The 26,833-nt window shown below is 41.1% G+C and overlaps 2 protein-coding genes across 3 annotated transcripts; both read left to right on the forward strand.

Annotated features, from left to right (window-relative positions):
* The first annotated feature begins 766 nt into the window (after positions 1–766).
* On the forward strand, positions 767–17,522 carry LOC125878948 (hemicentin-1-like). The gene is made up of 11 exons (XM_049560490.1): positions 767–917; positions 1,811–2,086; positions 2,161–2,487; positions 3,545–3,781; positions 4,788–5,015; positions 5,101–5,364; positions 8,809–9,075; positions 9,168–9,329; positions 12,462–12,671; positions 12,852–13,094; positions 15,841–17,522. Exons 1-11 carry the CDS (start codon positions 860–862, stop codon positions 16,041–16,043), a joined length of 2,475 nt encoding a protein of 824 aa, XP_049416447.1. The 5' UTR covers positions 767–859; the 3' UTR covers positions 16,044–17,522.
* Positions 17,523–20,905: 3,383 nt separating this feature from the next.
* LOC125878949 (intercellular adhesion molecule 1-like) lies at positions 20,906–26,788 on the forward strand. 2 transcript variants are annotated; one of them, XM_049560492.1, is made up of 5 exons: positions 20,906–21,160; positions 21,755–22,030; positions 22,156–22,482; positions 23,468–23,731; positions 23,826–26,788. In XM_049560492.1, the coding sequence occupies exons 1-5, from the start codon at positions 21,118–21,120 to the stop codon at positions 23,951–23,953; spliced, it is 1,038 nt and encodes a 345-aa protein (XP_049416449.1). In that variant the 5' UTR covers positions 20,906–21,117; the 3' UTR covers positions 23,954–26,788. The 2 variants fall into 2 exon arrangements, with proteins under 2 accessions (XP_049416449.1, XP_049416448.1); XM_049560491.1 differs by having other exon boundaries at positions 20,910–21,160; positions 23,995–26,788.
* Positions 26,789–26,833: the final 45 nt, after the last annotated feature.

Here is a 26,833-nt window from a genome sequence, read left to right on the forward strand (position 1 = left end):
TTCTGTGGCGATCAGCAGTGATGTGGTGGTTCACTTTTACACTGTGATCTGTAGCCTATAGTTCGGTTTTAGCTTCTAACTATCTTTGTCTTTTTAACCTGTTGTTGCTGCTGAGTCAGTCTGACATCCTGGATATATCCTTCAAACAGACTGTAGACCCCTCTGTCTGCTTCTCTCTGGAATCACTGTTTCATTTTTCCAAAAATATGATAATATCTCTTCAGGCAGTGCAGTTAGTCACAGTGTGGGCTCCATGCTTACTCTGACAGCCTGTGGGACCATCACAAAAGGGCGGGGCTTGATGAAAGGTCAATTAAGGTGTTATGGTATTTTCAAATTTTGATATTTCAAAACAAATAAATAGTAGCTGACAGTTTGCTGAGCTGTTATAGAGAATTTTAGGAAGTGTAAAGTGGCTTAAGATGAACTCTGTCCTCTGTGGCTAATATGTTTTATGCACTTTGACTTGCCCTGTCATTAAAATGTGCCACACAAATAAACATATCAGTGTGAATGTGTTTAAAAAAAAAAAACATCAGAAGAGCAGAATTGCCAGGCTGAGTAACAATGCCTGACTCATGAATAACAAAAATATCCCCCACACAGACAAACCTCCAGCGACTGTACAGTCAAAGTGTGTGTGAGAGTGTGTGTGTGTGCTGAGAGAGAGAGAGAGAGAGAGTGTGAGAGAGAGAGAGAGAGAGAGAGAGAGAGCATTTCCCTCTCCCTCCTCCTCCTCTGAATGTGCTCCTTTGCTTTACTACGGGTCTGAACAGTGCGGTCTCAGAAGGGGAGCCGAGCAGAGCTGGAATAAACAACAGAAGGGACATTGTTCACATCCAATGAGTAAACAAATCCAATGACTGAGAGCACATCATTTGTTCGACTCTTTGTGGGGTTCCTGCTCAGTGTGACAGGTAGGTGCTTCTCACTTTCTCTGCTGAAATGATGCTCTTTATTTAGGCTTTGTTATGTATATTATCATGATACACATTATAAAGCCATCAGCTGTGGGTCTGCATTTTTATATTGTCACTCCACAGAAGACATGTTTTAATGATACACTGAATGTACTCAGGCGTCATTCATTCAAAAAATATAGCGGCAGCTAAAAGTGTCACATGCCATATGTGGCTGCAGAACTTTGTTTTAACCAGAAGAGAGCAGTATCATATGGAAAGAAAGGGACTGTCAATTCACTGTGCACAGAGAGCAAGCAAAGTTTCACATGTCCAAGGCTGTTAGAAAATCACGTGTTCATAATCCCTCAATAAATCTGAAGAGAGCATTAAAAACCTTTGAGTCCAGCTAGCGCACCTAGCACCACTGAGCTAGCTAAATGTTACAGCTCAGCCAAAGAGGACACCATTAATGTTCACATCGCAAAGTCGGGAGCACGAGCCTTACGTCAATGAGTAGATGTTTGCTTCCCTCTGCACAGTGATGCAGCTGGGGGGTGTAGTTTGGTAGAAAGAAATAGTCCCAAGAGAAAGAAAAAATATGTATTTTTGTTTTTTGGGTGAACTGTCCCTTTAAAGAAACAACTTTAACTATATACTCCACTAAGTAACCAAGTAGAAACAACACTATACCAACCTCTAACCTGCATCAAACTGAGATACAACCTTTTATAACCTGACAAAGTACAAACATACATGCAAATATATATTTTAGATTTTTTCCCACCTCATATACCTTCTGCAAGTCTTTGACAAACAGTGAGCATGCAGTGTGAGGCAAACATTGCAATGAAATGTTTCTCTTGTGGCAGTTATGCAAATATGACATGCCATATTTTCCCATGCTGTAGGTGCACACGCCTCCTGTCCTATTGAGTTGAGCCCCCCCAGTGTTGTGGTGAAATATGGCGACTCGGTCTCAATCAACTGCAGCACATCGGAGGTCCTGTTTCAAGGAATGGGTTGGGAGGCTACAGAAGGAGGCAAAAGTCTTGAGAAGGTCAACCATGTGGTCTGGACTGTGGCGAATCTCAAAGAATGGGGCGTCTCTCCCTTGTGCTTCATCAACCCCATACGTGAGAGTCATTTTAACCAGTGCCTCGAGAGCCCCAAAGTTGTACTTTACAGTAAGTCCTGCTTATTTTGCGCAGAATCAGAGTGAAACTACGACTGTGTCTGATAACGTCTACTTTTTCTCCAGCATTCCCAGAAACAATCAGTATCAGCTCCAGCAGTGGCACAAGTGGTGTGATAGATGAAGGGGAGAAATATGACTTCACGTGTGACATCAACAATGTAGCACCCATTCAAAATCTCACCATATGGTGGTATAAAGGAGATGCAGTAGTCTTTATAGACACTTTTGACAATCCTCGTGTTAAACCAGTGGATCAGTCAGCTGTCTACAGCTTTACACCGACCAGACAAGACGACGGAGTGACGTTCAGATGCGAGGCACATTTGGACCTGTCACCAGAAGGACCCCATTTAAATGTATCTTCTCGGGAGCTTAATATCACAGTTCACTGTAAGTATATCCTCTGTACTCACCAATCTGAAATGTACCTAAAGGCATATTTAGGCTGTATAGGTCATTAAAACTGGTACTTTCTGTTATTTGGAGTTTGCACATACTTTTTACAATACTATTTTCAGTAGAGCTGCAATTATTATTCAGTCAAGTGGTTAGTTGATCAACAGGGGACACGTCCCCCCAATTAAAACGTGAAAGTAGCAGAAGTCTTTTATTTGGCAAAAGTAAAGACATTTACGACACAAATTGATGCAGAAAAGGCACAAATTGGTGCATAAAAATCAACAGAATGCAGGAAATTAAGTGTTTGATGCTCAGAATTTTCTGGAGGAAGACCCACGCCTCCCATTTCATATGAGTCCCACCCACACATTTAACAACTTCAGCTTTAAATTGTGAGGATGTGCTACTTTTTCTTTTCTTACTGAGTACACTAAGTATCTTCGAGTGAAACTTTTCACTTCATAAAAACGATTAATTACACGACTTATGCGTATAAGATCATAAAGGCTTTTTAACTTAATTCAAATGCATCTGTTCCTGCTCCACACATGAGTGCCTGAAGTTGATTTTTTCTTCCCATGTGCTGACCCTTTTCTTCAAGAGCACCTGCGTTTATTCTTGAGTATCATATGATAAAGACGATCCTTATACAGTGCCAGTTGGGATAGGCTTCAGCCCCCTGCGACCCTGAATAGGATAAACGGCTACGGATAATGAATGAATAATTCCACTTGGAAGGGAGGCATCTAATTTCCATTTTAACACAATAGATTTTTTTAGCAATAGCCAGCAAAATTCCTGTAAGCCTTCTAGCATGGCTTTTTAAAAGATTTGTAAGATTGGCCTTAGTTACTCAGTTAACAAATCTGTGGGTCCAATGGTAAGACAACAACATGAATACCTCCTGTCAAAATGCCTGAAGTTTAGGGCACTGCCAAGCAAAGTGTAGGAATGTTCCCTCATCTAAGCCACAACTAAAACAAAGATCTTTTCATCTGTTAATTGAAAGAAAATAGTATAACCGGTTGCTGTGTTTGCTTCTGTTTAGTTGGACCAGATGTACAGTGTCCTGGTCTTTCACTGGACAAACTGGAGTTGCTGGAAGGAGAAACGTTGGAGGAGCGATGTTCTGTGTCGGGAAATCCCACCCCTATTGTCCAATGGCTGAAAGATGGACAGCCCACAGACCCAGGCGTCCCTCTGAGCAGGAAGAATGCAGGCCTGTACAGCATTACAGCTGACAGTGCCACAAAGGTCAAAAAGGAGCTCCGGGTTCTTATATTGTGTGAGTGTCACATCCAGTCATCAGCACAAACAGCCCTATTTCTAACATCCTGCACACACATCTACACAGAGACTCTCTGGGTTCTGCTTTTCATTGTTGTCCTATTGCAAGGATTTTTCTGTAATATTGTCTTTTTTTTTGGTAGTATTTATATTTGTAATTTAACGCACAAACAAACTTAGGTCTAGCTGCTATTAGGGTGTTACAGTAGATGTAAGGTGGAAGAAGTACTCAGATTTTTTTACTCAAAGTTCCAGTGTGTAGGAATAAGAGGCATCTACTGGCAGAAATTGTATATAATATTCACAACTATGTTTTCATTAGTTTATAATCACCAGAAAATAATAAGTGTTGTGTTTTGTTATTTTAGAATGAGCCGTTTATACCTACATACGGAGCGGGTAATCTTCGATGGATTTTGCCATGTTGTTCTACAGTAGCCCAGAACGCACAAACCAAACACTGGCTCTAGATAGGGTCATTTGCGTTTTTGTGAGCAGCGTCGAAAAAACACAGATTCTTTTAACGTAAAACGTCTTTATTCAGTGTTTTTGACAGTTTAAATCACTGGGTCTATTTGCTTGCAAAGAGTGGATTATTCAGAGACACTGCTTTGTAATGTGAAACTGCTTTATCCAGTGATTTCACCAATTTCAATCACATGGTCCTTTTGTTTTTGGATGAAAGAGACCTCAGCGGGTAATTTGGCTGTTGGGAAAACCAACCAAACAATGAACACTGAAGGAATTCTAATTAGGAGAAATTTTCAGCTGGTTGCAATCTGTAATTCTCACCACTAGATGCCACTAAATCCCCCTAATTCGTACACACGGCTCCTTTAAGTAGAAAAATTAATACCACAAGATAAGTAACTCCATTACAAGTAAATTTTCTGGCTTCAAATAATAGAAATATTCATGTAAATTACAAGGATCTCAAAGTCATACTTAAGTACAGTACTACCACCACTGGCTAGTTGATGAATTGTCAAGTGTTTTACTTTCAGATGGACCAGAATTGATGTGTCCAAGCAGTTACACAGCACTGGAATACACTTCTCACAACCTGACCTGCACTGTGGAGGGCTATCCTAAACCTGAGATCACCTGGTCTAAAGATGGCGAGGAGGTGGATCTTCCAGAGAAACTAACAAGACGTGACACGGGGCAGTACGTGATCACAGCTTCCAACAATCAGTCGAGTGTAAACTTCACAGTGGACATTAATGTTATATGTAAGTTATTTTGATGGAAACCTAAGCATCTATTTGCACAAGTCTTCTGCTTTTTCTCTGACTTTGTTTCAATGGCTTCCTCTAGACCCGCCATCTGAGATAGTTGAGCTTGAACACTCTGAAGTCAACGTTGGTTCTACTGTGTGGCTGAAGTGCTCCTCTATGGGCAACCCACGGCCCACATATTTCTGGAATTATTACCGAACCGCCAATGTGATTGAGGAAAATGATGATGGAGTGTCCCGTCTGCTCATCCACAATGCTACTGTATACAACATGGGCCTCTACACATGTCACGCCTGGAATGACAAAGGAAATGTCTCTAAAACTGTCAAAGTCTCTGTAAAAGGTAGGTTCAGTATGATGTATCTGTCACTTTAATGTAATCAGTGGGCTAATGCAATAATTTATAGAGTTTGTTTTTCATTGGTAGCCTGCTCATGACATTATTATTTATATTTAAATATGACCTTACTCATAATATAGTCATATAGTCATGTAGCAAGCATTGATTAAAAGAGCACTATGTAGGATTCATAGGATTTAGTGGCATCTAGTGGCGGGGATTGCAAATTGCAACTAGCTGAGACGTCTCCCATGTGCCAAGCATGAACTTCTATTGAGGATTCCTTCAGTGTTCATAGTTCAGGACGTTTTTACCGGGAGCTGAATTAAAGCAAAGTCTTTTCATCTCCAAAACAAACAGACCTGGTGATTTAAACCGGTAAAAACGCTGAACAAAGTAATTTCACATAAAAAAATCTATGTGTCTTTCAATTCTGCTCATCGTGGAGGGGCTGCTAACTAAGATGGCCAATGCAAAAATGTGAATGTCCCTATCTAGAGCCATGTTTAGTTTGTCCATTCTGGGCTACTGCAGAGACATGGCAGACTCTCTCTTATGTAGATATAAACGGCTCATTCTAAGAAAACAAAAACACAAAGATTCTTATTTTCAGGTGATTATACACTGAAGAAAACCTACTTATTATATTATATTATATTATATTCCATTTCTGCCAATATATCCAATGAAGATGATAAGCACAAAACCACCCATACTCACCTCACAGATGTGCTGAGCAGACTCTCGCAGACGCCCCAGGGGAAGGTACTCCATTATCAGCTGCACCACTTGTCTTCCTGTCAATGGACAATGGAACTGCTTTTATCATCCTATTTCCATTACTTTTCACAAGCAAGAATGACCTGTTGTCTATCCTGGTGCCCAGTCAGCATGCTATGTGTTAAAAAAAAAAAACAACTCAAAATACATTGACAAATAAGGGAAACAGTGCTGCACTTCGGATAGATTTTTTCATTATTTACAGAGGAACAGCAGGAACCAAAAATCAATTTCTTGAATCGTCCACTGAGTACTGCAAGCTTAAACAGAATACTGAGCAAGCACTCTTTGGCACATGCAGACACTGTATTTTGACATATCAACATTACAGCAGGGATACTCAATTTGCTTTGCCTAGGGGCCACTTTTGCAAAATGACAGGAGGCCAGGGGCCAGTTAATAAACAAACATTAATAATATGTATCAGTATATAATTAATGAATTGCCTGTTGTTCTCACATTTTTTATAGTTACTGTCCTCACTCAGTCCAGTCACAGGTTAAGCGGAATTTATACTTGTGCATCAGCTCAATTCGGAGCCTGTGCCGTAGCCTACGTGCATGGCCTACGCTGTTGTGAGCATTTATACTTGTGCAATGGTGTGTGTGTGTGACTCTGCAGTTACACCTCCAAAACACTAGCCAGTGGCAGGGTTTCTGTGAAGTGCTGTAAAGTTTAGTTGATTCAAAACACACATTAAACACACATAAAACATGGCTTAATAGAGACAATTTCAAACACAAGTACACAAATCAGCTTCACTATAACTCGCAGCATTCACAGACAAAGCATTTTTCTGTTGCTGGACACATTTTCCCCACAAATACAACATGCTAACGTAATTAGCTCAAGCCTATAGCATTTTGCATTGTATAAATTACCCTAGCGGCTGACGATCTTTTCCTCTACTCATATAAAGCCTGGGACAACAGCAACATTTAACAAAGGTAACATTACAAAATTCTACTCTATTACAACTCACAAGGTTCACCGACAAAACTACTGTCTAATATTAAACATGTTTTCCAAACAAATATAAGATGCTATCGTTATTAGCACAAGCCTATGGCATTTTACATTGTATAAATTAGCCTAGTGACGAGTGGAGATTTGAAACCTGGATAAATCCTGAAGTATAAATCCCTGACGGATAAATAACACACAAGACTTAAAATGCTATTTTTGTGGAGGCTTAATCGTCTTCACAATTTATTGTTTCTTAGCTGTGAAATTAAAGTAAATAAAAGCTACGTTTCCACTGAGGGAAATGGTTTCAGCTTACAATAATAAACAGGAGGTCTGCGTTGCCGTGATGTGTAGTTACATTTTTGGGAAGGTGCACGTCAGGCGTTTTAGGGTATGGTGTTCTCTGTGTCATACAGAGCCTACGCCGTACGATTCGACAGACGTATAAATCCTGCATTAGCCTGGACCACTTGGTTGGTGGGCCACCCAGCACTCTATTGTGGGCCAGATTTGGCCCGCGGGCCATATGTTGAGTGTCACTGCTTTTAGTGTTAGAGCCATATTTTTTTAAACATACGGTAACTATAAGACTGTGTGCCTCAGTAACCATATAATTATTTATCGTTTTTTTTTTTAGAGTTTGTATTAACCCGTATGCGCTCTGAAGTTTGGCCAACCAAAGTCTAACTAGCAACTGGCACAGATACGGTTACATTTATAGACAAGGTGGGTGTGAGGGCTTGCAGAGTGTGTGTGTGTGTGTGTGTGTGTGTGTGTGTGTGTGTGTGTGTGTGTGTGTGTGTGTGTGCCCACTGTGCTGGGGGGAGGGCTGTTTCTCAGTTTCCTCTCCGGTGATGTTGGAGCTGCAGCCATAGCTTAGCTTAGCCTTCTCCCAAAAAGTCAACAAGCCGCCGCTGGCAGAGAGGAAGCAGCAGAAAGCTCTGAGGCGCCCGGTGTTACAGAGGAGGGTCGACAGCTGCCGGACAAACTTTATACCCATGAATGATTTAAACTGTCTTCGTCTCCTTTCAGTCATTTTGACTGTGGAGCTGCTGTCGCTTTGTAACGGGATAGGACCGAGTAAGTTGAGCGCTGAGTTTGTGTCGAGGCTGAAATGACTGACTGTTAATAGACTTATAAGGAACAAAAAACGGGATTGTGTGAGTTTATTTATGTAGTGTGTGTGATGAGGAACTGACTTACAGCAACACTCTGAAGTCTGGAAAAGTTAGTTGGAAACTAGTAATTATCCTTTGAATGGGGACAAACTGGAAAATCAGTGTAAATACTTCGTGACTGTTAGTAAGCACTGTGAACTTTTGTCTATCTAATCTAATGTTTAAAGCCTCCTTTCACATTCTGTGTATATTATAGTATTCTGATAAAATAGTGTCTTTTAAGTTATGATAACTGTTATAATAATATGGGCTGGGTGGAATGTGCATTGATGTGAGATTTTGATATCACAGTATAGTCCAGGACAAAGAATGTTGGGCAGCAAGTGCAGACTTTCCTAAGGGAGGGGAATATCCTTCCTGAGCCTTTTCCTGTTCCCCCTATGAGACACTGCTTTTGTATTACAGGCTTGTCCACAGCATTTCATCACAGCGCTGGATGTGGAAATGTTGTCTTAAGATAATGTGTGTGTATACACTTGGACGTGGAATAACATCTCCCCCCCCCCAACTCTACATTCCACAGGTGCCAGGCCAGAGTGCACTATTGAAATATCCCCGGACAGGATGGTGGTACAATACCAAGACAGAGGCCAGAATGCAACATGCGAGCCAACACCCAGCACCTCCCAACATCTCAAAGAAATATACTGGCAAGATCTGCAGGGCACCAGGACTAACAGCACAACCTGGTTCATTGACGCCAATACAGACTGGGACCCAAGGCCTGTTTGTGTAGCAACGTTTCATGTAACAGGATCATGCCAGAAACAGCTAAAAGTCACACTCTACAGTATGTATTTGTAACTTTTGTACTTGCCCTGTCATCACTTTTAGAAACGTCTCTAAGATGTTGGAACTATCCTGATGATTTTTTTGTCTTAGAAATGCCAGACAGTGTCACCATCCGTCCTGTGGATAACTTGATCTCGGCGAGGGAAGGGAAAGAGATCCAGCTGCAGTGTGACATCACCAACGTTGCTCCTGCACGAAGCCTCACCATACAGTGGTACAAAGGGAATGAAACCTTAAGACCACTTAGCAAAGGTAGGGGATCTTTCTCTACATAAGTCTTATCTTGTCTGTAAGGCCCAGGGAACCTACCAGTGCTAGTGTAGCTCAGAGCAAGTCATGAAAACCGTCATGGAGACAATTTGGAACATGTATGCGCCGAAGTAACAACTGCAGATCCGGCACAGCTCTGAAGTGCACTCTGTAGATGAGTTAAAATGAAGTGCAAACATTTGAAGTCAACATTTAGTTCCCCTAATGTTGCAATGTTTTATTTTCTTGTTCATAAAACAACCAGAATGATGAGTAGAAGAGTATTTTCATAATTAGTGTACTGTGAGGAAAGGTTGTGGAAATGATGAATTTGTGACAGACATGATGTGACATCCAAAAGACTGACTGCAGCATTTCAGTTTAAAAAAAAGAAATCAGTGTTTCGGCCCTTTTACACTGCCAGATTGTAGGCGAATGTTGGGCCGTTTTGCCGGCAAGCTGCAAGCGTTTTTAGACACACAGAGCCGGATTGGCGAGTTGATCCGAGGTGCCCAATTTTCCACCTCATAGGGTAGACATATTGGCGGAACCTTTTTGGCAACCCACTGGCGGTGGATAAACAGGCAACTGCTGATAGCAGGAATGAGCAGCTAGTAGCAAGAGGGAAACGCAAACCTGACAGACAGTGTAAAGATGAGCAACTGGGGAGACTCGCAAACGAAGAGGCTATTAACCATCAAGTGACGGGGACGGTGAAGGACGGGCCAACTTATACAAGAATCGCCGAAGGACTGACTAACCACGGCTTCCTTCCCACGTCACTGTTTACGTCACACGCTGAGCTACACGTTTTGTTACTTGCTCACGCCCCCCCATTGCCCCAAAAAAGGCGCATTCTGTATAAACAAAAGTAGGTAGGCGGCATTTTGCTGCACTCCCCAATTTTGTTTTTATACTGCCAATGCTTAAAGAAGACTGATTGGGCTTTCTTGCAAATTTGCACAATTCCTATTTAAAAAGGGCTAGTGACTCATTTCAAGATACTCTAAACTTCAGGAAATCCCTTTTTGGTTTGTGTGACTGTGCTTGTCAACATAAGGGCAACAAATGCACTTCTTTTTGATTTAAAATAGAGAGAACTGCACACATTGTCTCCGTAACAAGTTTTACAACCTTATCTTAAACCCAGCGCAAAGTGCCACAGTGCAGCACAGCTGTCATTGCTGGTTTCAGACTGGCGCAGATGAAATATTCACAGCCAGCACCCACGTTTTGTAAGTAGCAAATGTACTCGCACCCATCTGAGCGCCCATTGGCGAGTAGATCTCAAAGGAATACAGCCAAAAAGTTAGGACAAAAACGGGAGACAAACGAGCTGACTGACAATAATGATGATTTATTTACAAAAATCTAAGTTAAATTAAACAACACAATGTGTATAGTCAGTAATCAGTAACGGGGTGCATATGTTGATGCTTGGTAGTATGTGTGTGTGTGTGTGTGTGTGTGTGTAAAACCCAGGGCTCTCCTCAGGCCCGTGAGAGAAAGCGAAACTAATGACAGAGGGAGTATTTGTGCTGGAGCACACACTGGGCCCGGGTGTGGCTCCATCAGCCATAGACCCTCCTCTCAGCTCCTGCAACACAACAAAAGAGAACCAGCAAGAGAGCCATCTAGAGTATGAGAGGAGGATCGTCACAAACCACAAAACGACCATTTGTACTAATATGTATTAATCAGTCATGCTGTGTGTCAAAAGAATTTCTTCGTAATGACTTTTAAAGCAACAGAGATCGGAGCTGAAGTATCAAAGTTTAACAAAGTTTTATTTTCTTGTACAAGAAGGAGCGTTTCACAGTGCAACACACAAGGTGAGGTTACAGAGAAAAAGGCTCGCTGGAGGAGCATTTGCTATCAGCTCATATACAGCACAAGTGGGTGGGTAAGCTCCGATGTTTTAGTTCTCCATCAAGTACACACTTGTAGATAACGTCACAATCATCTTCAGTCTCTCTATTGAAACAATACCCTGCCTGTCTGGCCAACCAAAATGGCCTGTCCTTGACTTGTCTCCGATCCGAGCCTCCCTTACAGATACAGAGCTGATGAATCTGCAAACGTTGTGGTGTTTAAGTACAAAACAGAAACGGTACCCTACTGACCGGTACACAGCGTACATACACAGCACACACATCATAATTTTATAACACTGTGTTACCTTGTATTTCTGAAAAAAACGTTAATTTTCTTCCATGCCTACATGAAAAAAAAAGCAAACATATTGATATTAAACGTGGTGCCCAGTCAATCAATAAATCAGTGTTTGCAGTGTTCCCTGGAGGTGTTGCCAGAAAATCAAAGTTTTCCTTACAGATTCAAGGTAACACAGCATGACTGATTCATATACAAAAGGTCATTTTGTGGGTGAAGTATTCTTTTAAAATGAGGTGTGGTCAGGCACATTGTTGGTGCATTGCTATTTTGAGGCACCAGAAAGCGATGGCGCCACCTGACCAACAAAAGCCTGGTTTAAAGTCATTATCACAATATTTTCCTGCTATTTAAAAGGTGCATTATTCAGATAGTAAGCTGCGCCTACATAGCTGGGTTCACAATGTGTGCTTGTTACACAAAGTGAGGCATAGATAGTAACTTTACTGATAATTTCAGAAGCTAAAAGTCTAGTTCCCTTTCCTTTCAAGTTTGTTTTTAAGTTTGCTGCTGAAGTGTCTCAGGATAATTGCTGCTGTGACATTGCTTCTCTCACAGCATTGCTTCTCCAATTTGCAGAATCTGTCAGGTAAATAGTAGTGCACCATGTTTTTAAGGGGAATGCGAGATGACATTCTGATTGGTTGAATTCATGTTACACCCAAAACACACCTATGGTTGATAAGGGGACCAAATATAACCCCTTTGCCCCTTGTGCCTCACTTTGCGCCCAGATAATGTTATTTAACGAGCATAATTGGAGTTGGACACACCCTAAATGCACTTATGCCGTGCACTTTAGGCTAAGCGCTATAGATGGTTTAACAAGGGCCCTTACTAGTGTTTATTTAAGAGTCCATCAGAGTGAAAATGCAATGAGACATTAGACAGAGTGAATAAAACTTAATCTACAATTTGAAGTTTCTTACTTTATTTTTCCCCAAATGCTCCTTCGTCCACCAGGCTCAGTGCAAGTGACTGGCTGCCTGACTGAGAACAACACAAACTGTGACATCAGTGTGATCCAATCCCCGCTCAACGTGTCATCAACTATCAACGTCACTGTGGACAGAAACCATACCGGAGTAGAGTTCAGATGTGAGGCTAAATTGGATCTTGGATCGAAGTCTCCTCCAACCATGATGTCCAGTCCTCTCAACTTCACCGTCTACTGTGAGATCATACTTACATTTGCTGCTCAGTATTATCACAAATACAACACTAGCGATAGCATACTTCCACTCATTTAGATTTTTTAATACAATAAAACACAAGAGCTGATTGTTTTCCTGACGTTATGGAATTGTAAAAGTGCATACTCACACTGATGGATTGGCTGTTATTTCTCAACAGATAAGCCCAAAATTAATACCACGAAGCTTCCAAAGACGATCCCAGTGTTCAGCGGTTATCCTGAAGAGCTGGTTTGTGAAGCTGATGGCCACCCACCTCCAAAGATCCAGTGGTTCTCCACCCCCGACAAAGTGCCCCATGTGTCTGGAAACAGACTCATTGTATCTGAAGCAGGCATCTACAACTGCTGCGCCACTAACGAAGTCGATTCCACGTACCATGAGGTCGAAGTGATTTTAAAAGGTAACAACTCAATCTGAACTCCACTGTAAAGTAGTGAAACCAAATCTCTGGCAGGGGGTTCAAATATTTTATGTGTAACATCAACTCAACTTTCCCTCCCTATATACAGACTGTCTGAGAACTTTCATGGGTTTTTGTTGTTCAAAACTGTATTTTACTTTGCATCTGCAAAGATGTAACCATGCTCTGGACATTTTATAAGTAGAACTTAACCTTAAGTAGCACAACAAAACACATACAGCTTCAAGGAGGATTCTATCCAGCCATATAGATTTATTTCAAAATGGCGCCGTGAGATTTCTTTGAGCGGTTTGCGTACAAAGACAGAAACAAAAAGGCAGAAGGCTGGTGGAATGATCGGAGGTTTCGGTAAGTGTTGTTGAAAATGTTAAAGGAAAACGTTGGTATTTTTCAACCTGGACCATGGTTTCCCATGGTTTTGGGTCTAAGTGACTAATGGAGACAACAGTTTTTAATAATGCTCCAGTATTGGACTGCTCCAGCCACAGCTACAAACAGGTTACAATGCAATCCCTAGGACAACTGTGCTGTCAATGTAGGTCTATTAAAAGTGTTTAATTTTGCTCACATTGTTATTCAAAGTGCCTGACAACATTACAAGACAGAGAAATTAAACTTTTTCCTCACCTTTCGCTGCTCTGTTTGATATTAGCCCCTTTTACACTCAAGGCGGGAATATCACGCCGTTATTCCGCTTTGCTGTTCAGTATAAAAGGTACGATCCAGGAATCGGGAGACAGAATTCTCACCTCTGAGCCAAGAACGGAGGTTGTTGTGCCAAAATGATTCCTGTATAAACTGAAAAGCCAGCATGTGATGTTTTGACAACATGTTATACGTGCGACCAGCCACCGGAGATTTAAAAAGTAGCTGTTAGCAGTTAGCAGCTAACTCAAAGAAGAGAAACAGTGGCTGAAAATGTCAGCAAAGTCCAAAATCAGTGAGGTGTGGGAGCTCCCTATCTGCCGAGCAGAGGACAAGATTAGCTGCCATTTAACAGAGAAGGTCAATGATTGTTATTGGCATGTTCTGCCATTGTTATTGTTTGTACAGCACTGCTGATACTAATGTTATATGTCACGATAGAGGCCGATGCTGTTGTGTTACATGTCATGCCCATCACGTCTTCTTCGATCCCGCAATGCCGGCATACTGTCTAAAATAACAAAATGGAGAGGAAAGATGCCACTGTTGTTTGGTTCTGTGTAAAAATACAAAGAAGGCATAAGGGGCCCTACACATGCCGCATCTTTAACCACCTGGGAAATGACGAGCGCTGTCTGAGGTTGCTAAGCAACCTCAACAAGCACTGTATCAGAGCCTATTTACCTCTGAGTGCAGAGCTGATCTTCTTTCAGTCGCTGTTAATAAGTGTGTAGGCCTATCGTCTGTGGGACAGATGAAAAGCTTTGGTGGCCCTTCACCAAAATGAGCAACTTTTCCATATTATTTATGGAAGAAGGGAATGATATCTGTCGCCTGTGATTGGTTGGTCCTTGTCACATGACACAAAGTGTGTGCTGCTGTGTTCCAAAAGCTGAAGGGGCCAAACACATGCCGCGTCTTAAATTGCCTGGAAAATGCGAGGTAGGGTGCAGGGCGCTACTTTTGTGCCTTTTTTGAGCCAGCTTTCAAGAGCACGGCGGCAGGTTTCATCTTAGGTTCATCATCGTCTGTTTACCTGCAATCCTGAGTGCAATCCTGGCGTTGCTTGCCGCAAGTCTACATTGAAAACAGTGAATGTGAGGGCACAAAAAAGGCGGCATGTGTACGGCCCCTACAAAGGGACGTTGTAGCGGCCTGATCTCTGTGTAAAAAGGGCAATTGTGACCAAGTCTCAAGGAGAAGTGTTGCTCTGAAATCTCGTGAGAGGTGATTGTTGCAGGAAAAACAAGGGTAGAAATGTAAGTGAGAGTTGGGAGAGGAGTGGACTGAAGAGTGTGTTGTGTTAGAGTATACAAAGTGTAGCTTAGTGTTATCTAAAAGATTTTCAGTGTCATGGCTGAATATTTGGCTGATTTCAACAGTGTGGAAAAGTCTGCAAGATTTCAGAATGAGATTTCACTGACAAACAGATCAGTGAAAAAGAAAGGAAAAGTGTCTTATTTCTCTGTAGGGTCAGTTCCGTGATGTTGTCAAACACTGTCAGTGGCAAAGCAAGCACTTTCAGTAGTCATAAATTACAGGTGTGAAATTGCCTGTAGAGATTACATTTGAACCTGTTTATCTGCTGCAGCTGCAGCTGCAGCTGTAGCTGCAGCGGTCTCTCTCAATACTGGACAAATTTCAAAAATAGTTTTCTCCATTAGTCACTTAGACACAAACATGGGAAAAATATGGTCCAGGTTCAAAAATATGTGCGTTTCCCTTTAAGCTTCTTTGTATATGACTTGTTTTCTGTTGTCAGATTTTTTCATCAGGAGGGCCTTCCTGTTTTCACAGTAATCGTACAATTACAGCCTTATCTTCCTGTCTAAGCGCAGGTCATATGATAACATTATAAGCAGATAATCCGCATCCTTTTCATCATTTTTATTTGTGCATGTGCATCCCAGTGGTGAAGTGCATCTTCAACCTTCCCGTGGTAAAAAATAAAAATTTTATAGAAATAAAAGTTCACAGAGATGTAGTGAGATGTTGTGTCGCATGATGGAAATGTATTTATACAGTAGTTTATTGTGAAGTTCTCAAACATTAATATGTTGTCTGTTTGATTTCATTCCAGAGGACTACCTTCCCCTCATAGCCGGATTTGTGGCCGTCACAGTCGTTGCCATCTCCATCGTCTTCCTGTTCATCTACTCAATCTACTACAAGAACACCAAGATGCGCCGTTACAGTCTTAAAAACCCCAAACTTGACACCCGCAGTGACAACGTAGCCCACAACGGCTGGGACATGCAGTTTCCTATGACCAAACTGTCTTAGCAGTACATCTGTGGATAGCACAGGACGGATAGTCTGACCACTCTGAATGAGCCGCATCTCTCTGCCACCACAAACTACAGTGTATGAAAGCCTGAGTACCACTCAACCTGCAGGCTCACACTGGACTGATCACACACTCTGTCATCCTCACATCTATTTTTCTCACATAAGAGAGTATTTTACCCTTCGTGGAGAAGTCTAATTATAAGATTGAGCAACCTTGGCTTGAGATGTGTAATTTTATATTTACTACTGGATTTTACCTGTTTTCACTGGACAGAAAGAAGAAGAGGAGTAAGGACTCAGAATCTGACTCTGACTTATCAGAGGTATTGATATTTTTTTTTTTGTATTTTTTCATGAGCACAAAGGGAATATAATGTTTATAATGAATGTTTTTTTGTTTGCCTTGGTTTCACTAATGCCTGATTTTTTTAATATGCCCCACTTGATCTATATTTCTAGAAAGTGAACATGCATATCCAAAGCAGTGACCCCTGAAGTTTCTGTGGTTTTAACAGTCACACCAATGCTGTGTTCACACCAGGAGCGAAAACGCATCAGTGTGACGAGCTAGAATATCGCACTTGCCATGAAAGTTTTGCTCAAGCGCTCACTATGTAGTTTTGGTGCCACAGGCTTAGGTGTGTCAAATACTTGCAACAATGCACTTTGACTTAACGTCATCCAAAGTTTGAATTTAGTCATAAAAGTATCCATGTTTTGGTCAATATCTGAGCCCCATTTTAACATCACATTTCACCGCCCCATTGCATCCCTGTGTGCACCACAGTCCACAGAAGCATAGCATCAGCTAAACTACACAGCTAGTAACAAAAACATACAACAGATGTCAGGCCTCAGCTTATAGCGTTAAAAGTCAATTGTGGTCTGTTGTTGTGTCGCTGGTCGTGTGAACAAAGCATAACAGGAAGGGTGCAACATCTGGCCTCTCTGTAGGTGTGACATTGAATCTGTGAAAACGAGACAAGTCCTGCTAAATTTGTAAACACATTTGCTTGTGCGTTTTTTTTCCATTGCGCCCATTGCCCCCCCTCAAGCCACTCTGCACTTGTTTCTGTAGTCTTCGCTGTGCCTGGCGCTTTGTTGTGCCATACTGTGTCAGGCTCTGGCCTTAAGGGACAAATTTTCTTGTTCCACAGTTGAGTGCTTTTTTGTATAAATGACTGCAGGCGTTGTAGCCTAATGCCTATCAGAACTGTATATTTAGGATGGTATTTTATGTAATTTCAAAACATATTTATTTATGAGAAAAAGCAAACATGGAACAATTGAGTATTGAAAATGGACTGCAGACAGATATGTGAACTTTGCAAATGTTTAAAGAGTTTGTGGGGTTCAGGTTAAGGACCTGCGATGATGGGGACATGAAGACATTGTAACACATTTGTGAATACGGCTGTAAATATTTGATTGATGTAAAACTGTATTTTGATATTAAAAATGTGGCTTTTTGAACAGACTGTTTCATTATTGAAATCTTACTGAAAATATCTGGTATGCACAAATCTATGATCAGAAACGCAAGACTCATTTTGTTGTGTTTTCAAACTATGATAGCACTGTGCAATAGTTAAACTTTGGACTTTGGTGGACAGAGGGAAAGGGATCCAATGAGTTAATATCTAAATAGTTATTAAATGGGAACACCACCTAAATGAAGAATTCCAATATGTTATTTAATGGCCTAGGGAAGTTTAATCAGGATTTGAAAACATGAGTTACTCTCTCTTAAAGTTAGACACCAGAGAAGTATGTCTCAAACTTCTTATGACATTAACAGGGTTCCCACGGTCATGGAAAACCCGGAAAAGTCATGGAATTTCACAATCACATTTTCCAGGCCAGGAAAAGTCATGGAATAAGCAAACATAATTAAACATTTTGGAAAAGTCATGTACTTTTTGTGTAATGAAATTGTTACACTAATCTCCGTGGACGACCTGACCTGACGACCTGAGACCCTGTGTCCTCATATGAGGACATCACATTTTGGGTTTACTGGACCTTATACTTTATTCTACTTTTCTTGGACCTGTAGTCCTCATTCGTGGACACTTATGTGCCATCTAATGGTAGTAAGACCACAATACACTATGTAAAAACAAGATGACAGCCATCTCTGCTAAGTCAGTCTGCAGCTGATTACGAGACAAAAGTGAACAAAGCCCAAAACCTGATCACACTTAATGGCTGAAACTTGTTTATTTATGATTAATAATGTTTGTAGTTTGATATGGCAACAAATTTGACCAATTTTAGTAACAGTAACATGATCAGACGCTGTTAATTAGGAAGAACTTGTGTGAAGACATTGGGACTTTATTATTGTCACGTTTGAGGACACTGGGACTTAATTATTGTAGACAATGTTTAGTATTTTATACTTTTCGGGTCCTACTGATCCCAAATAGCTGGGAGAAATTAAAAAAAGCATACCAAACAAAAGTTTGAGTCTCAGGATGCGTCAATGTGTGACAAAGTTTTGTTTACCCTTCTTCATTTTCTCCTTGAGCTCTGTCTCTCCCTTCATGTATGCCAGTTAGCTGAAATTTGGGTTTGAATCTGATATGTTTGAAAAATAACGGGCAAGTGGGGCAAGAAAATTATATATTTTGGGTCCTTGATAAGTCACGGAATAGTTTTGAAATGTTGTCCATGAAAATGTGTGGGGACCCTGCATTAAGTATAAAGGTTGAATTTTCTTGATGACATCATATATTTGAGTTTAGTTATTTTTTTTTGGGAGAGAGTTGTTCATGTTTACTAACATTTTTGGACTGTTTTAGACCATAGGAAAAACATGTATGAATTTTGAAAACTGACGTAGTTCCCCTTTAAAGCCAACCCAGAGGAGGCATGTATCTTTATTTCCCTGGGCAGCACGGACACTACTGTACTTTCCAGCAGACAGGTTTTTTCATTGTTGAACAAATCTGTGGAAATCCCGAGCACTGAGGGTGTGTTTGGCGATTGTGCAACACACAAGGAAAGAAAAAACTAGTCCAGATCGTTTCGTTTTGGTGGACCTATTCCTCAGGGGGGTGCTGTAGCCTAAACTGCATCCAGCAGGATTGTCCGGGCTGAACTCTGCCCGTGCTGCCTTCCGGTGCTGTCGGGAATACAGCAATTACAGAAATTATCCCTGAACTACTTCCTTGTTGGAAAGAGGGGGATTTTCACACCTGAATAACCGGATGTGACCTTGTCACCGTAGGGAGTGTGTGGGAGTCGTGTGGCTGTATAATTTATGTAGTAGAAAAAGGTCAGTTAACAGTTTACTGAAACATGAATTCACTTAATTGCCCTGCTGGTTGTTGACAAATCATTTTTAAGCACTGGGGAGGGTGTCATGTTTTTTTTTTTATTGTGGCTTAGAGAATGGGCACACAACTTTAAATGGCTGTATTTTGAATTTATGTAAGTTTTGAAGGTGTGTCATTCATCATTTACAGCCAGAAACTGTAAAAACAGAAATTGTTGATGGGTTTTCACATATCTCACGGTCCTTGGACTCATCATGTTCCACAAACATCCATCAGAAAAAAAACATAACCAAATCGGAGTTTAAAATAGTAATAATTCATCAAAACCGCACTAACACTAACTTCACACTAACTAACCAGCATGAATGAATGAATGAATAATCTTTATTCCGGTTACATACATCTGGAGAAACAAAGATTACTCCACACAAATTTTCTTACACTCAATAACCAAAAAAAGAATAGGCTGAAGCCCATGGCTTATTTTTGCATAACCAAGAATATCAACAATACCAAAGAATGGAAATAAATTAATTAATAATTAAATATACTCAAACTAATTTTTACCATTGTACACATGTTACACACACCTGTATCCTCATGATACATATTTTAAAATTTTTCTCTACAAATTTAATCACTTTACTTACTTTCATTTTACTATAATCCTTAAATTTATGTTTTTTTTTACACATTAATGAATTAGATTTTGACACATAACACATTAAAATCATTACACCCCCTACCCCTTTTGACTACTTTTGATTTCACCTTTAAATTTCACCTTAAAAACTGTTTACCTTGCCTTGTTTGGTGTCATTTTTTCAGCACAACCTCACCTGTGTAACTTTACAGTTATTATTTTTTTCATTTTGACATACTGTATTAACACATTGAACCTAAAATCACACAAAAAACACCACCAATAGGAAAGGGGGTGTCATGTTTTTTTCTTCTCGTTTTTACTGGTTCTCCCTGCACCAAATGTGACGACAATATTCAGGAAAAAGCACGGCGTAAATTATTTATTATAAGTCTGGTTTTACTTTGCCTATCAACATGATTTAAAACTGGTACATAGTTTGAAGTTTCGACACAAGTTGAAAGGAGGCTGCTACGTCATCTTAAATCGATCATGTGATTTGGAAGCACTGGCGTGTTCATGGACTCCAGAGGGTTAAAATCAAGAGGGCTTCCTGACCCTCCCGTGACTCTTTGGCGCCCTTCTGAGGGGGTCACGTCCCCCCGGTTGGGAACCACTGCTCTAAATTATAATCCTCAATTCTTTTAGATTTCGATCATTTTACATTATAATCCAAAATCAATTTATGCATGACAGAAGTTAAAAAAGCGAGGCCACCTTCAGGATATTGTCTTCTTCTTACACTTAACTTTCAAACATCAAAGGGTAGGGTTTTAAAATGTAACAACTATAATTTATGGTGGAGGGAGGGTCGTGCATTTTGCCAGTCACTCAGGGAGGTTTAAGGGAAAATATCTGTAGCATCAGGGAGAAAAAAAAACACCCCAGCCACAATTCTCAACTGACAAGTAAAGAACAGTCCCACAATCAGCAGCGACCACACTGCAGACCACATGACTCCACAGCCTGTAGGACTTTACGAGGAGCACGTTAATGCGTCACAGGGTAGTGCTGTATTCGGGACTGTCGATGATCTCAGTCACAGGTGAAAGGAAAAGCACAGCGCATATCTACGAGGGACACGGATTTGGAAACAGGTTTACCTGCTTGAGCTTTTTTTTCTGCTCGGCGCACCGGCGAAACCATGAAGTGGCTCCTCGTGTTAAGCGTCCTAATATCGTGTACAGGTAACTACTCTCTGTCGTGTGTGTTTGCCTTTTATTCATCAGCGTTACATGTTAAGTCCCATTTTGCGTGTCGATAGTGTTACAGCGTCGAGTCCTCTGGGTGGCCTACGCCCATTGTTTAATCAGTCTGCTCATCGGTTTGTTATTTATGGTCGGGGATTAAAGTTTAACCGTGCTTCTTAGACCTTTACTAAGTCTTTGCGCAAATTTGTTTGGGGGAAAACTTTATTTTGCAAAATCCCATTGTTGTACAAGAGGGCAGCAGCATGCAGGACATGGATTTGTAAACATACTTAACAAAAAACATGTGTTAGATTTCTGTGAACAGACAAAGCAGGCTCCCATTTAGTGTAAATACAGTTTTACACTTAAAACATGCATTTACATCGTTGACAAAGTTAGTTTTAAATCATCTGTGAGATCATTTATCTGACAAGAACTACTGTTTTTTCACCTGGTGATCACTCTGCAACTCATTCACTGTGTCTCATGAGCCTTTGCTTGGTCAAAATCCAAACTGGAATGATTTATAAAACACTGTTTTGTACATGGCTGCTTGTAATATAAGATTAAATTCATACTTTGTAATTCTAGGAACGATTGTGAGTCTCTCCTGCACAGTCGAGATGAGCCCTTCAAGTGCTGTGGTGAAATTTGGAGATCCCCTCTCAGCCAACTGCAGCTCATCGTCCAACCAGACAGCGTCAATGGGCTGGGAGTCCATATACAAAACAGCAGGACTTCAAAAAGGGGTGTCATCTGTTCTCTTTAAAGTAGACTCTGTGGTAAATTGGGATGTTGGACCAATGTGCTTCATCAATCTCCATGATGGTACTCAGTGTATAGACTCCCTACCAGTCACTGTGTACAGTAAGTGGCCCTTTACTTTATCTGAAATTGCCGAACATGCCCCTTGTCCTTTTTGACCGTTCAATACTTTTGATGTTGAATGCTTTTCGTCAAACATCTTTACACTTTTGTTTTTTTAAATACAGAAATGCCAGACAGTGTGTCAATGACTCGGCCGGGTCAATTGGGCTCCATGATCGAGGGTGAGACGTATCGCATGCGGTGTGACATTGTTAATGTTGCACCAGTAGCAAATGTCTCTGTGCACTGGTATAAAGGGGATCAGATCATCTATACAGAGAAACGTGAGGGGTCCACTCCATTTCCAGACAATATATCGTCTGCCTTCGATCTGACCGCCCAAAGAGGAGACAATGGAACTCAGTTCTGGTGTGAAGCAAAGCTGGACCTTTCGCCATCAGTACCAAATATGCCCACGGTCCTATCAGAGCCACAAGAAGTGACTGTACTGTGTAAGTTTTTAATGCCATCTTGATTTAAAGCTGGGGTAGGCAGAAATCTGGCAAAGGACAAAAAGAAAATGGCAGGATTTGAAAATACACCCTCCTCCTTTAGCTCTCTCCTCTCTGTCCTACACAGCATTTCAGTCAGGAAAACTTTAGTCAAAGAAAACTTTATTTTCATTTCCAGTGTTATATTTGACGGTATGGCTCTGTTCTGGGGCCTCTCTGCCTTTCCTTGGGCCTACGCAGAAAGCCTCTTACACGTGCCTATGTGGAACGCCTAAGGCAGAGAGTGTACACCTGTCTGCCCTTCCACTTGCAAATGAGGAAAGCCTAAGGCAGAGAGTGCACACTTGTCTGCCTTTCCACTTGCAAATGAGGAAAGCCTGAGGTAGAGAGAGCAGACCTCCCTGCCCTTCCATGCGCCTACATGAAAAGCCTAAGACACGGAGAGCAGCAGCAAAGACCCCCAGGAACAGAACAGAGCAGCATCAATGACAAACAGAAATGACATTGATAAGTCAGACACAGCATGAAAAGGAGGAGCTGCGGTGGAGGTGGGTTGCAAAGCAGCTTGCAGAGGAAGCAGCAACAGGAGGCAGACCAGAGCAGTTTAAATAGGGCTCCCTGAATGAGATTCGCCAATAGTTGCATAGAAAGGAATCGTGAATTCAGCAAGTGCAAACCCCCCCAGCACCAGGTGTCACAGCAGGCTGGTGGTCAGTGGCCAATGCAAGTATAGCAACTTTCTCTGGAGGATTCTCCACAATTAAATCAGGATTTCACCAAAGGGAGTTTTTATTTGTTGATTACTGTTGGGGGGAAAAAGAGATTTTCAACAAATATGACAAAAAAGCCTGCCCACCCTAGCTTTAACCACAGTTGTTGGATTTGTAAGATAGTATTGGGTGTGTTTTGCCTTTCTCTGATTGTGTATTCATTTCTATTTGTTTGTCTCTCTCTGTCTGTATTCAAATTTCATGTATTTTCTCAGACTCCCCCGCCTTCACCCAGCCTGAAAATGAGACGCTGGAAATCTCAGATGGTACTAAAATCATTTTAGATTGCACTGCTACAGGAAACCCAACGCCGGTATACAGCTGGCATTTCCCACATTCAGTACAACGGACAAATACAAAGCAAGATGAGAGTCAAGCCATTCTGACCCCGTCCTTTGAGCTTCCAGGGACCTACAGCTGCACAGCGTCAAACACCCAGGGCACCATGACCAAATATTTCACTGTCGTCGAAGGTCCAAGTAAGATATCATCACCAAAGTTTATCAGCTTGTTTTACTCCATCATTGTCTTGCAGTGTTAATTATTCTATAACCCCTCCATGTTCTCCATCAGGTAGTCACGCTGGAACCACTGCTGGGATTTTAATGGCTGTGTTCCTTGCTCTAATCTTTATTTTGGCATGTGTGGTTTATCGCAAACAAAAAGGCACACTTTTGCTGCAAGAGCAGAGTGTCAGATGAGCTGAGAGAAAGAATGTAACAAAAACTCCCATCTCCCACAGGGGATCGCACAACCTTCGCAGCCTTGGTTGGAGGATTTATGATCCTGGGAGTCCTGCTCCTCATCAGCGGTCTTTTTTTTGTGACACCTGAAGGAACGTTTTCTTGCAACAAAGGCAGCTATCTCAAAGGACAGCCTACCTCATCGGGACCTGTATGAGGACGACTTTTTTTAAAAATTAAATTTAGCATGGCTTTGTGATGAACATGGTGCCTTTTTTAATGGTTTTTTTTTGTGCTTGGATATCACTTCTGCGTGCTCAGTTGGCGGGCTTCTGCTCGCGCTTGGCCGCTGCAGTTTTAAGAATGCATAATCCTATCAACTGTCTTTGAAGTGCCACTCATCAATATTGTTTTACTAACATGTTATTATGTTATTTAGGGGAAAAAAACAGGATACACAGATAATGAGAGAGCACATTAACATACACTGCAGTAGCCTGGTTACTGTAAATGTGTGTATTCCTGCAGCACAGCCCCAAAATAATATCTGGAAGCATAACTCACTTATTTTAAGTTTTGTAATGATGCTGCTTCCTGACTGCTTCGCCCCGGATTTAGACTTCTACAGGCTACTTTGAGTTCCAGTTTCATTCTGACTTAAGATGGCATTATTGTGTACTCTCCTTTCATTGTGCCACTGTGGTGTCACAGCAGTCCGCTTTCGCTGTCTGAAATCTGTGTCCTAACAATGTGCAAATATAAAAAGCTGACTTTAATCTGGTTACATGGGTGCATGCAAACACTCTTGACTGAATCAAATTACTGTGGGACCCAGGAGCATTAATGCAAACCTCTAATTAGCTCTTTAAGCTGTTTTTGTTTTGTGGCCAGCAAATTTGCTGCATGGGTCAATCTGAGCTGCTCTCATCAGCCACCAGCAGGAAGTGGTTTCCAGCAAAACCCACTGTATGCTGCCTTTCCAGCTCCCAAGCAACTAATGAAATCTGAACATGGAAAGACATGAGAGTGGACACAATACATTTATAAGCACATTATAGGTAAGGACAGTGGGTCTGACAGCTTGTTGGAAAGTTCTGCCTGCATGTGGCCAAAAAACTAACGCTTGGGTTATGCCTTTGGTCAGTCAGTAGCTGCACTGCTTGGGAAGAAAAATGTTTTTTTTACTGAATATGTCTGGTAAGTCATAATCATGGTTATTCATGCTTGAATGTGTCTAAACAATACTGATTCAGCAGCCATTGTTTCTTTATTTTTTGCATTGATTTGCTTTGGTACTCATCATTTTCATTCACTCAGGTATATTTAGCTGTTTAATTTTTTACGACATACTTTCCAGACACAACGATACAGCTCCAGTAATTACTTGAGTGTGCTCTGACAACTGCAGCTGGGCACAGTGTTGATAGTGCTAGGTTTTTATTGTTATTGTATGTAATTATACTCATTTCATGTTCTGTAAGATAATTTTTTACCAAATGATATTTTTTTACGCGCTGGTACAGCTCTGGAATGTTGAATTATGTTTGCACTGAGAATACTGACCATGCCATTTCTATTGTGTACCATCAATTTCATTTGCTAGAGACAATTAGATGCTTTTTTTTAAATTGCCCAAAAATGAGCCAGTCAATTATGTATTGGACAGTTTGTGTAATTTGCCAGTAAAAAAAAAAAAAAAAAGCCGATTTCCATGTGTTGTCTTTTTTATTCGAGTTGAATCAATTGGAAAAAGGGTACAACTTAAAATGTGAATATATTTTGTGCTTATGCTTTGGTTGTTAAATTCTAGTCGACTCCTCCGTCAGTGACATCCTTAGGCAGAATACTGATTGAGGCAAAGTCAAACCAGTGTCTTTCATGACTATGTTTTCACTGCCACCTTTTGTCAACATCTTGGACCTCTCTCTCCAACTTTCTCCCTCTCATTCAGTCGGGCTTACATTATACAGTGCTCGGGCTGCCATACTAATTAGCACTGCACAAAGTGAATGTAAAGGAGAGCATTTACTATCCTGCCCACGGTTGCCAATATAAACCTTTTTTTTCTGACACCATGTTCTTTATGTTCAGTCCCTGTCATTCCCACTGAGGGCTCTGCCAGAAAGCACTGTTTGTGTATGCCTGACTGTGTTGCCATGACAACCTGGCAGAGAGGATGTTGCCCAATTTGTCATGGAGTTAAAAAAAAAAAGTTTTATTATAGACACAGATACAAGCTACATATTTCTCCGGAGAACTAGAAGAGAGAGGAGTGTATCTGAAGTGAAGCGAGCGTGAGCTGTAATCTGTACATTGAGATTCCCAGCTGTGCTCCCCATGAATACACCGAGAAGCATCCGATTACTTGCTCACTTGCACTTTGCATTTGCGGTCAGAGCGGATACGCTGTGTTGCATTCTAGTCACAGTGTGAGACTTACAAGCTACATGCTGCACCAACACTGCCTGCCTGCTGGGATTTCACAAAGCGTTGGGAGTTCAGAGGCAAATGGAGACAAGTGTACAAGCCGAATTGAAAACATGCTTTTGTTCACAACCGGTCTTGACAAGACGGTGAATCAAGATAAAAATCTTTGATTTGAAACATGATCATGCCCTAGACTGGAATGTAGAGAGGATAAAACATACCCTTTACTCAATATAATAAATGTCTAGTTTAGATTTATGTCTATTTTTTCTGGAGTCAAAGGTTATTCTGTCAGTTTAGGGAGGAAAAGGCTGCAGGAGCTGGATGGTCTCTCAGCTATTGTAAATGTTTTGGAGATGTAAACATGAAAGTGACAACCACATTTGTCTCTGCATAAATTCTAATAAACCAAACATGAAAATGGAAGCTTGAGTTCTCTTGTATCCTGAGCACAATGTTATCTCCACACTG

The sequence above is a fragment of the Epinephelus fuscoguttatus genome, linkage group LG19, assembly GCF_011397635.1.
Source record: "Epinephelus fuscoguttatus linkage group LG19, E.fuscoguttatus.final_Chr_v1".
NCBI lineage: Eukaryota > Metazoa > Chordata > Actinopteri > Perciformes > Serranidae > Epinephelus > Epinephelus fuscoguttatus.

What these genes read in the sequence shown, in the direction of transcription:
- LOC125878948 (XM_049560490.1), top strand. Translation starts at nt 860, where the DNA reads ATGACTGAGAGCACATCATTTGTTCGACTCTTTGTGGGGTTCCTGCTC. An exon ending in GCTCCGGGTTCTTATATTGT is followed by an intron (nt 3,782 to 4,787) that starts GTGAGTGTCACA and finishes TTTTACTTTCAG; the next exon opens with ATGGACCAGAATTGATGTGT. An exon ending in TCTCAACTTCACCGTCTACT is followed by an intron (nt 12,672 to 12,851) that starts GTGAGATCATAC and finishes ATTTCTCAACAG; the next exon opens with ATAAGCCCAAAATTAATACC.
- LOC125878949 (XM_049560491.1), top strand. Translation starts at nt 21,118, where the DNA reads ATGAAGTGGCTCCTCGTGTTAAGCGTCCTAATATCGTGTACAG. An exon ending in CGTCCTAATATCGTGTACAG is followed by an intron (nt 21,161 to 21,754) that starts GTAACTACTCTC and finishes TTGTAATTCTAG; the next exon opens with GAACGATTGTGAGTCTCTCC. An exon ending in CACTGTCGTCGAAGGTCCAA is followed by an intron (nt 23,732 to 23,994) that starts GTAAGATATCAT and finishes CATCTCCCACAG; the next exon opens with GGGATCGCACAACCTTCGCA.